The 13,356-nt window shown below is 50.3% G+C and overlaps 5 protein-coding genes across 5 annotated transcripts; 3 read left to right on the top strand and 2 right to left on the bottom strand.

Moving 5' to 3' along the window:
* Positions 1-27: 27 nt before the first annotated feature.
* JR316_0010929 (uncharacterized protein) lies at positions 28-1,933 on the top strand (the record flags this gene model as incomplete). The annotated part of the gene is made up of 3 exons (XM_047896593.1): positions 28-352; positions 406-1,463; positions 1,547-1,933. 3 exons carry the CDS (start codon positions 28-30, stop codon positions 1,931-1,933), a joined length of 1,770 nt encoding a protein of 589 aa, XP_047744638.1.
* A 437-nt stretch (positions 1,934-2,370) lies between these two features.
* Positions 2,371-3,840, top strand: JR316_0010928 (Exosome complex component RRP42; the record flags this gene model as incomplete). The annotated part of the gene is made up of 4 exons (XM_047896592.1): positions 2,371-2,660; positions 2,827-3,328; positions 3,428-3,595; positions 3,745-3,840. 4 exons carry the CDS (start codon positions 2,371-2,373, stop codon positions 3,838-3,840), a joined length of 1,056 nt encoding a protein of 351 aa, XP_047744637.1.
* A 1,123-nt stretch (positions 3,841-4,963) lies between these two features.
* JR316_0010927 (Phospho-2-dehydro-3-deoxyheptonate aldolase, tyrosine-inhibited) lies at positions 4,964-7,012 on the bottom strand (the record flags this gene model as incomplete). The annotated part of the gene is given in 8 exon segments (XM_047896591.1): positions 4,964-5,044; positions 5,178-5,410; positions 5,546-5,799; positions 5,948-6,056; positions 6,336-6,513; positions 6,528-6,579; positions 6,637-6,881; positions 6,932-7,012. 8 exon segments carry the CDS (start codon positions 7,010-7,012, stop codon positions 4,964-4,966), a joined length of 1,233 nt encoding a protein of 410 aa, XP_047744636.1.
* Positions 7,013-7,328: 316 nt separating this feature from the next.
* On the top strand, positions 7,329-9,271 carry JR316_0010926 (PIH1 domain-containing protein 1; the record flags this gene model as incomplete). The annotated part of the gene is made up of 5 exons (XM_047896590.1): positions 7,329-7,659; positions 7,714-7,806; positions 7,860-8,350; positions 8,536-8,931; positions 9,176-9,271. 5 exons carry the CDS (start codon positions 7,329-7,331, stop codon positions 9,269-9,271), a joined length of 1,407 nt encoding a protein of 468 aa, XP_047744635.1.
* A 1,848-nt stretch (positions 9,272-11,119) lies between these two features.
* JR316_0010925 (Cysteine and glycine-rich protein 2) lies at positions 11,120-13,258 on the bottom strand (the record flags this gene model as incomplete). The annotated part of the gene is made up of 4 exons (XM_047896589.1): positions 11,120-11,173; positions 11,419-11,544; positions 12,070-13,074; positions 13,208-13,258. 4 exons carry the CDS (start codon positions 13,256-13,258, stop codon positions 11,120-11,122), a joined length of 1,236 nt encoding a protein of 411 aa, XP_047744634.1.
* Between the last annotated feature and the right edge of the window lie 98 nt (positions 13,259-13,356).

The raw sequence follows: 13,356 nt of genomic DNA, 5'->3' as shown, positions 1-13,356 counted from the left end.
ATCGTCCTCGTTGGAACGCCCTCTTTCATGGAAAGCGGCGCCCACAAACTCCTCGAATCTGCTGTCCAGCGGACCCTCCACGCCCATGCATTTTCCCGGTCCTCCAGCCAGGCCTCCTCTGTCCTCACCGATCTTCTGTCTCGGTACATGGCCTTGCTGACATCAACATGCGCAAAATACGCACAGCATGCAGGAAGGACGGGGCTCTCAGTTAGGGATGCTATGGGCGCTCTGAATGAACTTGGGGTCAGCGTCGAGGAGTTGAGCGACTACTGCGCGACGGAGGGCAAGGAGCTTAACCGTTATGCTCTCTACACAGCGAGACGAGTGGAGGATCTGCATGAATTCAGATGTAAGCCTCGTCGATTACTATGATGCGCTGCCCCAGTGTCTCATATTCTTTAGCTCAACTGGCCGACGGACTGCGGCAGGATCGTGATGATGCTATTCCACTGGAGTACGCGTGGTGTCCGAGCCATCTACTCGAAGAAAGCGAAGGGGAGGATGAAGACGAAGACGAAGATGCAGATGCCTCGGGTGAGGAAGAAGGGAGCGAAGCAGATGCTCTGCCACAACATAACATGCCCAATGCGAACAGCGACATGGATGTCGACTCATCCTCCATTCTTACGGGCGTCCTATCGCGAAAACGGCCTCCGTCGCGACAAAATACACCCCCGTTGCCTTTATCCCCCATCTCCAACCCGTCTTCTCCTCAAAGAAAGCGTGTCCGTGCATCCAACTGGGAGCCCCCAGAACACATACCGAGCTTTTTGCCCCCATTTCCAGACCTTTCAGGCGATCGCCCGTCTTCTCCTTCTTTCGACCATGCCCCTGCTCCACATATTCAACCTAAGATGCCCCCTCCTATCCAAATACCCGAGTCCACGTCCACCGTCCCAGAAAAACCATCTATGACCCTTTCCCAATCTCTAACGACCGCTGCTGCTTCAGACATACTTGTCCAGGTCCCTTACTCCCAATCATCGCTCTCATCTGTTCCAGAATGGCATCTACCCTCTGGACCTCCTCCTCCTCCTCCTCCCGTACGACAAAACCGTCCATCAATACCCCAGATTGAACCTTCGCTTCTAACAGCATATCATCACATCCTCACACATCCCCCTCCACCGGAACTTCCTCCTCTGAATCCATCGCGTCATAAAGTCGCCATGGCTCTCATCCATCTCTCTCAGACAAATCCCCGGTGGAATCCATCAGACACACTTTTCGGGAGTGTGGGACCCTGTGCTCCTAGAGTGGCAACCATCGGCCCCTCCTATCCCATAGCAATTGGAGATACACCGGGGGCCAGCGACTCGAAGGGTAAGGGTGATGGGCACGACAAGGATCTCAAGCTTCCTACGACGATATCCCGACCAGTCTCCGGAGTTGAGCGGATAGCACCATTCATCAGCCAGCAGACGTCGCGCATCCCCGATCTTGCCCGCCATATACTTCCTGTACGTGTGTTTTTTTGAGCTTTGCTGATAAGCAAGGTTTTCTATGTGCTTTTTACTGACACTTTCTTTTAACTTTTTCTTAGCCCACTATTTTGGCGCGCACAAGCCGTCTCGCTCACCCACCTGTGCTACATCGAGGCAACAGGCCTCTAGTCTACGGCCCAGGCATCCCTGCACCATGGAACGCCAACGCCGTCTCAACAGGACCCGACCCCGTGCCAGCCACACCGATGGCTGCAAAACCCAAAGACGCCGCGCCCGCGGCCAACGGGAACACGAAAGACTCCCCCACCAAACCCGTGCTTCCCGACGCACGGCTGTTCGCCACATGGGATTATGAGCAGAAGGACTTCAAGGTGCCGCTTGCGCCCGTCGTGCGGAGTAGGAATCGGGTGGGCAGTGTGCAGGCGAGCGGGAGCGCCGGGCTGATATCGCTCCCTGTCAGTTCGCGGTCCAAGGGTGTCAAGTGATAGTGACACCCTTTGCGCACTCCTATCCTCTTTCCCCCATGCTTGTGCTTGTCTTTTTCGTCCAGCGATATCATCAGTACTTTTTTCTTGCATACCTTTTTTTTCCTCCCTTTGCCTTTTATCTTTTTATGTAGTGATTTTATGCTGTCGTGCTTTGCCTGCCATTGAATTAAATCCATGACATCTTGTTTTAACCTGTATCCACAATTGGACTGGACTGTGCTCACTGCTACTACTACTTACATAGAGGCTCGAGGGTGTTATTATCAGCTGTAAATGTGCCTATTCTCCAACCCTAACTAATATTATTATTAGTTTTAAAGTTGGTGCAAGCCGTAAAATGTGACAAATTGATTAGATTTGCCATATACGATCAACCATCATCGACATCCCTCTTCCCTTCCATCCACCACCAACCCACCAACAATTTACTTACCATGAACAGCACCTTGCTATCCAAAGCCGAAAAATCATACATCCAAGCCGGACTGCAATCCACGCCTCCCTCGCGCGGAGACGGGCGGGGGCTGGCGGACTACCGCGCGATCGCACTCGAGACGGGCGTCGCGCCGCTGGCGAACGGGAGCGCGCGCGTGAGCATCGGGCGCAGCCCGCACGACGGGGCGGGCGGCACGGAGGTGCTCGCTGCTTCCAAACTCGAGGTGGAGAGTGTCGAGCCGGGCAGTGCGGGTGTTGAAGGTGGGCGGGTGTCGTGTTCTGTTACCTGGTATGTCGTTTTTCTCTTTCTTATCCACATTGGAAAAAAAAGATGTGTATCGATAAATTCCTACACTATCACCGCTACAACTTGCTACACCTAACACCTAAATCCCAAATCCTAAAAGAAACTGAAACACAAAAACTAACTGAACCCATCTAATCCCACAAGGAAGCTCTCCAGCCGCATACCCGCACCTCACCTCCTCCGCACTCGACGACCTCCAACACGACCTGACCGCGCTCCTGCACGAGTCCCTCTCCCACCCGTCTCTCCACCCACGTAACCTCGGCATTCTACGCGGGACAAAGCATGCCAAGGCATGGGTGCTGCACCTGGACGCCGTCGTGCTCGTCGACTCGGGGAACGTGTGCGATGCGCTTTTCATGGCTGCGCGCGCGGCGCTGTGCGATACGCGGGTGCCGCGCACGCGGAGCGTTGAGTATAAAGCGCGTAGGAATGCCGGAGCTGCTGCTGCTGGTGGTGGTGGTGGTGTGGTAGGGGCAAGTGCGGCAGCGAAAGGACAGGGCGATATGGATGTGGATGAGGAGGCGGTGAGCGGGTTCGACACGCGGCAGATCCAGAGCGCGACGGACTTTGAGCTGCCCGACTACTGGGACGAAGGCGAGCCGCTCGACGGGCGCGATCGCTGGCCCATCTGCGTCACTCTGAACGTCGTAAGTCAGCACCCCCACCACCCCATACATAGTACATCGACATCACTAACCGTTCCCAATTTTTTTTCTTTTTTTTAATTGCGTTCTCTTTTTGCACAGGTATCAAACGTCCACTTCCTAGACGCAAGCACACAAGAAGAATCCGCTACACCCCTCCGCCTTCTCCTCCTCTTCGCATTTGAATCCACACAGTCCGTCAAACTCCAGGGCATGCGCACGCTAGGCAGCAGCGAACTCACATCGTCCCAGCTCGCCGATCTTCTCAAGGTGTGTGACAATGACAAGGATCGGACCAAGTTCTTTTTTCCTTTTCCTTTTCCTTTTTATCCTCAATCCTCATCTTTCGTTGAAATGGCGGCTGACCATCGAATCGAATCGAATCGAATCGAATCCGAATCGATTGTTGTATTATACAGGCAGGTGAAAAATATGCACGCGAGATTTGGCAATCCCTCAATGCAAAATTAACCGAAGAATCCCTCGCCAAAATAAAAGAGCGGAACAAGTTCTAATACAACCTCTGACCTCCAACCTTCAACCTCCATCTTCAACCTGCTCGAAGTACTGAAGCATCAGCACACCACCCAAAAAAACCACCACCCACACAGACGCACCCACACGCAGGCGACAAAAAACCAAGATCGTTATATCGTTCGTTTGAGGTAGCAGAAACTCGAGCATGTTACATCGTTCCATTTCTGTTTCTATGTCAATCAATTTCAATTGCATTGCATTGCATTTTTCTGTTCCTTTTAATTTTATTTCTACATCTTGTGAAGTTGTGCTCGCACTTCTACTCGTGCTCGTACTTGTACCTGCACCTACACCTGCAGCTGTACCTATACTTGTTTTTCGCGCTTGTGGCACAAGCACAATTTTTTCGCTCATATTTCGAGCTTTTGAAAGAAAAGCAGACGGTAAAGAAAAATGAAAAGAAGCAAAAAAAAGGGGGGAAGAAGCAAAGAGGGGAAGCCAAAAAAAAAAAGGCCAGATGGGGTGGGGGAATTTTTTTTGTTTGAAAAGAAAGACAAAAAGAAGAAAAAAAAGCACTTGTCCATTCGTTGAAAAATTCGCAATGACGAAATATTGGATAGTAAAAAAAGCAAAAGTCAAGAAGCAATAAGAAGCAAAGTTCAGACTTCAAAGTCTTCAAAAAAGATGAATAATGAATAGAAATCATAAAAATCCAGTATGCTGACGATGACGATGATAGAGATGGAGATGGATAATAGATGATAGATGATAGCAAAAAGATGTATATCGTTGGGTAGCTGTGGTTTTGATGACAAAGTGTGTACGTAGTATGAATATGAAAAATGAAAAATGAAAGATGAAAGATGAAAAAAAAGGTATTGAAGAACTGGAAAAATGTAAAAATGTAAAATGAAAGATGAAAGATGAAATGAAAGATGTAAAGCAAAAATAACAACAACACAAAAGAGAAGAAAAAATAAAATAAAAGCAACAAAGAAGAAGAAGAAAGAGTAAAGAACAAGAAGCAAGAGCAAAGAGCAAAGAGCAAGATACTTTTAATTTTTTTCACGATCTACCGATCTAAAATGCAGGAATGCAGACAAAGATAGTGCAAGGCAAAGAGGAGAGGAGAGGACAGGGAAGAGAGGAGAAGAAACAAATCTAAACGCGCTGCGCACGCTCAAAAGCAGCTGGCGTTTCCAATCCAGCGGCAATAAGCACCTCGCGTCTCTTCTTGACAGCCTAAAAAAGCACCAAATATCAGCATCAAAACCAACACCAATCTCGCAACTCCCAAAACACCAGAACACCAAAACACCCTAAAACCACCAACCACCAAAAAAACCAAAAAAAAAAAAAAAAAAAAAACACCCACCTGATCAAGCTTCCCAAGCATCTCCACCGTACACGCCCAATCCACACACGCATCCGTAATACTCACACCATACCTCAACGCCCCCGGTCCCTCGGGCGGCACATCCTGCCTCCCCTCATTTATATGCGACTCGATCATCACACCGGTAATGTTGCGTTCGCCTGCGGAGAGCTGGGCGCAGATGTTGTCGATTACGAGGGGCTGGTTGCGGTGGTTTTTTGAGGAGTTGCCGTCTTTTTTAGAGTAGGGGTGTGTGTGTGGGTGAGTGAGTGAGTGAGTGGGGAGTGGGGAGTGGGGAATAAGAAGTGAGGACGAGAGAGTGAATGAGTAAATGAGGAGTGAACGAGGAAGAAGACGAAAAGACATACGACTACAATCAACCATAATACTCCCAAACGGCCTCTCCCCATCCACCCCCTTCTTCGCCTTCTTCTCAATATCCTCCGCGGCTTTGCGTACGTATTCGGACGCGTAGTTCGGGCCCTTGGTCCCGCCGCGGAGGATAACGTGCACGTCCTTGTTTCCGCGCGTTTTGACGATGGCTGCGAGGCCTTGTTCGGTTACGCCCATGAATGCGTGCGGGTTCGAGGCGGAGTGCATGGCGTCGATTGCGACTGTTACGCTGGGTGGGGTGGCGGGTGGGTGGGCGGGCGGGTCGGGTTGGGTTGGGTCGGGTGCGGGGTGGGCGGTTCGGGTGTGGTGGGTTGGTGGGGGGAGGAAGGGTAGGAACAGTTAGCTGGGAGGAGAGGGAGAGAGAGAGAGGCGCGTACCTTCCATCCGTACCATTCTTGAAGCCAATAGGGAAAGACACACCGGACGCGAGCTCGCGGTGCAGCTGCGACTCGGTGGTGCGCGCGCCTATCGCGCCCCAGGAGATCACTGTCAAGGAGAACGTAAAAGGTTTAGGTTAGCACAAGCGATGCCATGCGATGCGATGTGATGTGATGCCGAAACAGGAATTGAGGATAAGGACAAGGCACGGTCGATGATAAACCGCGAAAGTTAATGAAGGATAATGAATGATGTAAAGAGAAGCATTAAGAATAGAGTTAAGAGTTAACCAAAGGGGTTAACCGTTAATCCTCAAAATTTGGCGCCGATCAAAGCGACAAACGAAAACGGAATAGATAACAGCAAGATGAAAAGTGAGAAACGTACGGTCGGCGATATATTGCGGAGAGATGGTGTCTAGGAGCTCAGAGCCAACGGGTACGCCAAGATCAGTGAGATCGCAGAGTAATTGGCGGGCCATATGGAGGCCTTTGTTGATCTTGAAGGAGCCATCAATGTCCGGATCGTTAATGAGGCCTTTCCAGCCGACAGTCGTGCGTGGTTTCTGGACGGACAGACGGTATGAGCACGGTGATAGAAATAAAGTAACGCTCTGATATCAATTACCTCGCTGTGAAAGAAGGCTAATGAGTAAAAAGCATATCGGTGATGATGAGAGAGAACGTACAAGTAAGCCCGCATGATGATGAGGAGGTTGGGCCATTCGGGGATTTTTGCTTTGAGGAGACGGGCGTACTCGAGGGCCTGGTCGACAGAGTGGATGGAGCAGGGCCCAACGATGACGAGGACGCGGTCGTCCTGGCCAGCCAAAATGCGTGCGGCGCTGTACCGCGCAGAGGCGATGGTCTTTTTGGCGTTGGTGGTCGATGTGATCTCGTGTCTCAGGAGTGCAGGCTGCACAAGCGGGTCGTACTAGAGAAAGAAATGAGGAATTTGTGAGGGACAAGGAGAGGATAACATACACCAATGACACGCCTGTCCTGCATGTACTGCTGGACCTTTGCGTCGTCGTCAAAGTCAGGGATGGGAGAGACGTTGTACATGTCTTCAGGGACGGCTGTGGGGAGATGATTTAGCTAGGGTATTGAGAGAAGAGGGGGTATGTACGGAATCTGAAGGGGCCACTGGGTGAAGGATTTATATGCGACGCGGACATTTTCGGTGACTGGGCAAAATTCCAATCGTTGGTTTGCTGGTTTTCTTTCAAAGTCGACCCGACCGACATTTCCATGACTCGTCCGATCGATCTAGTCACATGACCATTCCTCATCGGAGAAATCCCCATGATCCCCCCTTTTCTCGCGCCTATTATTAACTGTATGCGATCTCACATACAATCTCTTGGCATCCCTCTCTCCAATGTCCTCCACAAACGTACTACGCATCGAGCTATCCCCAAAACCAGGCTTCTGCATCAAGTCGGCCGCACTCAACCCTGCCCTCCTCCCTCCCACCGCATCATCCCCTTCTCCGAACATCCTCGAACCTGCTCCCCAGCCTATCCCCGTTCCAAAAGGTCAAAAAATCTTTGTCAATCTCGCATGGGACCCCAATGTGCCCCCACCGCCCGACGCCAGCGAGGAGGAGATCAAGCGCGCCATGCAAGGTGAGGACGCGGTCGATGATGCCAACCCTTCTGGCTGGTACGTCCCCGTCATCGTGTCCAACGCAAGACAAGACAAGGACAAATGTGCGTCAAGTTCACCAACACAGTTCATATCCATCAACTGACAAAAAAACATAGCTGGAAACCCGTCACTGGTATTTGACTGCATATTCAACTCTACAGTGAAATCACGCACGCTGCGCGATCCCGAGTTCAAGATCTTTCTCGTCGGTGGGTCCCATTCCCGCTATCACCGTCACCGTGCATCCGTTCATTTGAGATAGAACTCTCTCTGCAACGCATCGAGGCGCAGACGGGGCTAGAGCTCTCGCGGAACATTGGCACACCCAACATCGCAAGCAAGGGCAAGCTGCTCCCTCGTTCCGTGCACATCCCCTCGCACATGGTTCCTGCCCTCGTAGGCGCCCCATCGCCATCGCCATCGCCATCCACCGCCGGTGTCTCCGCGACTCCTGCATCAAAATCGAATCCCCTCATCCAGGAACTCCCCTCCTCCTCGCCGACAAACGATCGCACCCTCATCAGCCCCTCATCTACATCTACATCTAGCGCGCCCGCCACAAAGCCTACCACCACAAGCGGAAGCGGGCCTGGATCGACCCTCCCCGGGCTCAAAGGCATTCTGAAGAAGCCCAGCAGCGCCGCTTCCTCTGCCTCTGCTACACCCGGTTCCGCGTCCACAAGGCTCGATTGGTCCTGGACGAAAGAGGCCCCTTCCGGGCGGCTGAGGATCGATGTTCGTGTTCCTGGGCTGGTAAGTCGCCGTTTCCATTATCTCTTTCCTTCCCCACATTCGCCATTCGCCATTCGCGTTATCATTCTATCGTGTCTTTGTTAGCTACTTATCACTTCCCCCTCTTCTCCCACATTCCCAATCAATTCAAACACATTCTAACCCCCTCCTCCCTCCCTCTCTCACCACACAACACAACACACCAGACACCCACCCTAATAACCACATCCACACTCGACATCGAGCCCAACAGACTCGTCCTCTCCATCCCGGGCCATCCGACACTCGACATCGACACGAGCCTGTCGGACGCGGAGATCGTGGCGCGCGTTGCTGGTTCTTATTCCTCCTCCTCGTCGTCGTCTAAGAGTACAGGTAAAGCGAATGGTAGACCTAAAGCGTCGGCGTCAGCCACCGCGCTCAAATCCCCCACCCCTACCGCGTCCAAGGAGCAGGAAGACGACGCCGACGCCAACGAAAATGATGACACAGCCGAAACCGAGAAAGACAAAGAAACAATGCGCATACTCACTCTCAAGCGGCAGCGCGATTTTGCGCTTGATGACGCCGACGCGGTGTGGGAGGTTGGGAGTGCGAGGGTCGTGGTTTTTCTGTGAGGTGTGTGCGTGCGTGTTCGGGCGTGGGCGGGAGGGCGTGGGCGGGTATGTCGGGATGCTAGCTACGCGTATGAGGTGCGTGCGTGCGTGCGAGGGCGTGCTCGCGTGGACGTGTGCGAGCGCAAGCGGGCGGGTGCGTTCAGTTGGGCGTTGGGTACTAACACTGACAGTTAAGTTAAGATTAGATCCAAATCTCAACTAAATCTAGCTAAATCTCGTTCATTATAAGATTATAAGATTAAGATTAAATGTGCCGGTGCGACTGGCAACTGTGTACCCTCGGGCTCTATTGGAACTTGGTACTTTGGTATTTTACGAGGTGTGAGTACGAGTACTTAATTGAATTGACGATGAACTGGTCGCTTCAAGTTGCCTTAAATGACAAGTTTCCTCGTCCTCGCCCTCGCGCGTCGCTGCGGCTACTTGAATTTTCGTTTCGCGCACGCGTGTGTGTGTGCGTGTGTATAATTAAATTATAGTACCCGGGCGTTTCGAAATTTCTGTTCTTTTTTCCTTCTTTTTTGTTCTTTTCTTTACCTCTTTTTCGTTTCGTTTCGTTTCCTTTCCTTTGAAGTTTCCTTTCCTTTAAATTTCCTTTTTTCCTTCTCGGTTTCCTTTTCCTTTTCTTTTTCATTCTCTTTTTAATTTTCCTTCAAGTTTCCTTTTCCCGGGCCTTCTCTTTCCTGTTGTCTTTTTTCCCTCTTTTTTGTTCTCTTTTCTCTTTTCTTTTTCCTTTCCTACGCCGCACGCGTATTCACCGTCGGCTAACAAGCTGCTCAGTGCTATAGTCGTACTTTAATCTCGCACTCACTAATATCTACGAAGTGTGAGTACTCGAGTACTTGATTCAATATTAAATTGGTCGCTTCAAGTTCCCTTAAATGACAAGTTTTCTCAAGTCCCTCAAGTTCCTCGATTTCCTCGCCCTCGTCCTCGCGGCGGTTACCTGCGTTTCGCGTGGCATGTGTCTAAAGTTGTAAACCATAATGCCCGGTGCATTTTCCAGATTTCTCTTTTTCTTTTCTTTTCTTTTCTTTTCTTTTACTTCAAGTTTCCCTTCATCTTTTCTTCAAGTTTCCTTTTCTTCTTCAAGTTTTTCTTACGCCTCCTCCTCCTCGTCCTCGTCGGCGTCGGTTATCGTTGAATTTCACTCAAATTATATATACATATATACCTCAAGTTCCCTCACCTCAAATCACAAGTTCCTCGCTCCGGCTACTTCAATTGACGTATAAACGCCCGAGTCACTATTTCCAGATTCAATCTTTTTCTTTTTTCTTTTTCCTTTTTTTCTCTTTTTCCTACGCGTCGTCTGAATCGTCGTCGTCCGAGCCATTCGGTCATTCTAAATACGATAAAAGTCCACCACGATCGCAAGTGTCGCTACCGAGCGTGAGTTCCAACTTACCAGCGCTGCTATATATACATCTAGCCGTACGCAACGAAGATATCGTTGTCCTTTCTTTCGGACTGCTTAGTGAGGCTGTCAGTGGAGACAGCCTTCCAATACACATAAAAGCACCAATCCGTTTTTTGCGCATCGTTGTTGTCGTTACAAACTCGTGAACAAGTCGTGAACAAGTCTGAATCGTACGTACGTAAGTGAGTCGTAAAGAAAGTAAGTAAATAGTAAAAAAGCCCCGGCCAAAACCACCGCCAAAAACCACCGCCAAAACCACAACACAACACAACACAAAACACGACATAAATAAATAAAAAATGACCATGGCCACAAGGCCACAAGGGATCCGAGATCGAACGAAAAAAAAAAAAGAAAAAAAAGATACTGCAAATAAACGGGCATATATACATAATCAAAAAACAAAAACGTTTCGAATTGTAAAAGCCAACGTCCATTTGCAGTGTGTGTAGAGTTATAAGTGTGTGTGTGTGTGTGTGTGCAATGCAGTGCAAGGTAGTGCAAAGTAATGAAATGCAAGGTAATGTAATGTACGTGCAAAGAAAGACAACTAACAATTAACAACTAACAACATATTGAAAACAACACATACAAACTATTGCTAGTGGCAAACAGAAAGGGTAGATAAACACTATGAATAAGAAGTAGATTCGCAAAGGAAAAAAAAAAACAAATGAGTTGAAACAGATTATCACAGAGACCGAATCCCGGAATCCTGGGACTGACACAGACCCAACGCGGATGCAGAGGCAATCAACCACCGGCTTTCCCGAGCAGAGCGTATCCGCTGCCTTGAGGACCGTGTAGCTGTGTATTAAACCAGTCAGTCAGTCAGCCAGTCATGAAGCAGTAAGTATTAAATATTAAGTAAGAAGGCAATTGAAGGGGGGTAAAGATCAGCATGAGCATGAGCATCAATCAAGAATTGAAGTTCAAGTTGAATGTGAACGTGAATGAAAGCACCAAAAGTCCAAAGTCCAAAGTCCAGACCAAATCCCAAAAAACACCAAATCCCAAAAAAAACACAAAAACACAAAAAAAAACACACACACCTTGCCATAACACCGCACACAAAACGGCTCTCCATCATGATCGCGCAACCGGCTCGAGTCCAACGTCGTATTACACTCCACGCACCGGAGACAATGTTTATGGTACGTTTTCCCCGCTGCTTTGACCTGCCGAAAAAAAGAATGGGGAATGGAAGTGTGTAGTGTGTGAGTAAGTAAGTGTAAGTGAGGAGGTAAGGGAAGTCAATTGAGATTTGAGTGGGAGTTTAGAATTAGGGTGAGATGGGATGGGATCGAGATTGTGAGGTAAAAGGAAAGGCCAAGGTTGTACCAGTACGAATGTATTGGGTATTAAATGCGAAAAAAAAGGCGTGTCGAGGTTTTGGGGTGTATGGGTATGGGTATGGGTATGGGTATGGTATCAATGCGCGTCGCTCCGGGGTTGCCTGCGCGATACGTACACGCGCTAGGAGCAACAAAACGCACGAAGCTAACGTAACCGCCACACCGCACCACACCGCACCGCTCAACTCGAGCGAGCGCAACGGAGGAACATCCAACACGCGGGGAAACCCAAAACCATGATACGCAACATAAAATATAACAGCATAATGGAAGACCCAAAAAACCCAACCCAACCCAATCCAAAACCTCAAAAACGTAACAGAAAGTGAATTAAATCGAAAGACACACCTGTTCGGCGAAATAGACGCTTTTCGCGCATCGTGCACATTGGGGTGTGCCGGCGCCCCATTTGCGCGGGGTGCCTGTCGTCGTGCCCGTCATTTGCACCCCCACCCCACCAGGACCAGGACCAGGACCACCACCCAGCGCAATACCGTACCGCGTACCAGTGGCCGTAGGAGCAAGGGGCATCATATTACTGAAGCCTCTTGGGCTCATACTGCCTGCATTATACCTACTCGGGAGGTCTTCAGCTTCCTTGCTCAGATTCGAAGGCGAGGACGCGGAGGGTGATGTAGCGGTGGGAGAAGAGCTTGATGGGATCGAGCTGAGACTTTGCGAGGGGTGGTGCTGTTTGACGGGTGTGCGCTGGGCGCCGGCACCGATGCTGCTGTTGTACCCGTTCAGATAGAGCGGGACGGTGCGGGGGATAGTGCCGATTCCTGGTCTGCCGGTGTTGGACGGGTACGGTGTCGCAGCAGCTGTGACCCCTGGCAGAGAATCGACATCATCGACCTCCTCCGTCTCTGCTGTCTCGGCGTTGACGGGGACAGAATCTGGACCGACAAGGGAATGGTGTACCTCCGCCTCCTCTGTGTCGTCCGTTGTCGGCGGTGCACTATCATTATCATTAGTATCTTGATCAGTGGTTTTAGGGTCCGAGGTAGAGTTAGAATGTAGATTTAGACTCGTGGCCGCATTGGTGCTCCCAGCGGTCGGACTGTTGGCAGTTGCAGACGCCTGGAATGCCTGTTGCACAGAAGCATTTGGTCCGCGAGGGAAGGACGACGAAATGGGACTGGTCGCTAGTGATCTGTTTGGGCGGAGACGCGGGAGGGGGCTCGTGGCTCTTGGAGCCCCTCCTACACCGGTGTTCAGAGGGCGGAGGGGTGTAAAGTTGTTTCTGAAGTTGGGGGATGTGGGTGAGGACGGTGTGCCACTTCCAGCTGCGTCGTCGGCGGGAGGCTGCGCATATGGTAGGTTTGCATGACGTAGGTCGCGCGTGCCGAAGCTCTTGAGGTGACAAGTTTTGCTGAGTGGTGAACGGTGAGTTCAGTCAAAAGAACACGGATAAGAACAGTGCTAACCAGTATGGCTGTAAATTCAGTTAGTGATTGAGCGATGAAAGGAAAAGGGAGGCAGAAACCTGTTGATCATGCTCGAGCAGAGTCATAGAGTCAAGTCTCTTGTTGCACATTGTACATGCAAGACATGGCTACTTGGCGAGTGAATTTAAGCATAGATGAGATACAAGTGTTATCCCAACCTTGTGGTATAGCTAGTTTTGCTACATGT

Source organism: Psilocybe cubensis, chromosome 10 (assembly GCF_017499595.1).
Source record: "Psilocybe cubensis strain MGC-MH-2018 chromosome 10, whole genome shotgun sequence".
Taxonomy (NCBI): Eukaryota; Fungi; Basidiomycota; class Agaricomycetes; order Agaricales; family Agrocybaceae; genus Psilocybe; species Psilocybe cubensis.
Note: the sequence above shows the minus strand (reverse complement) of the source record. Positions and strands in the feature narration are given on the sequence as shown.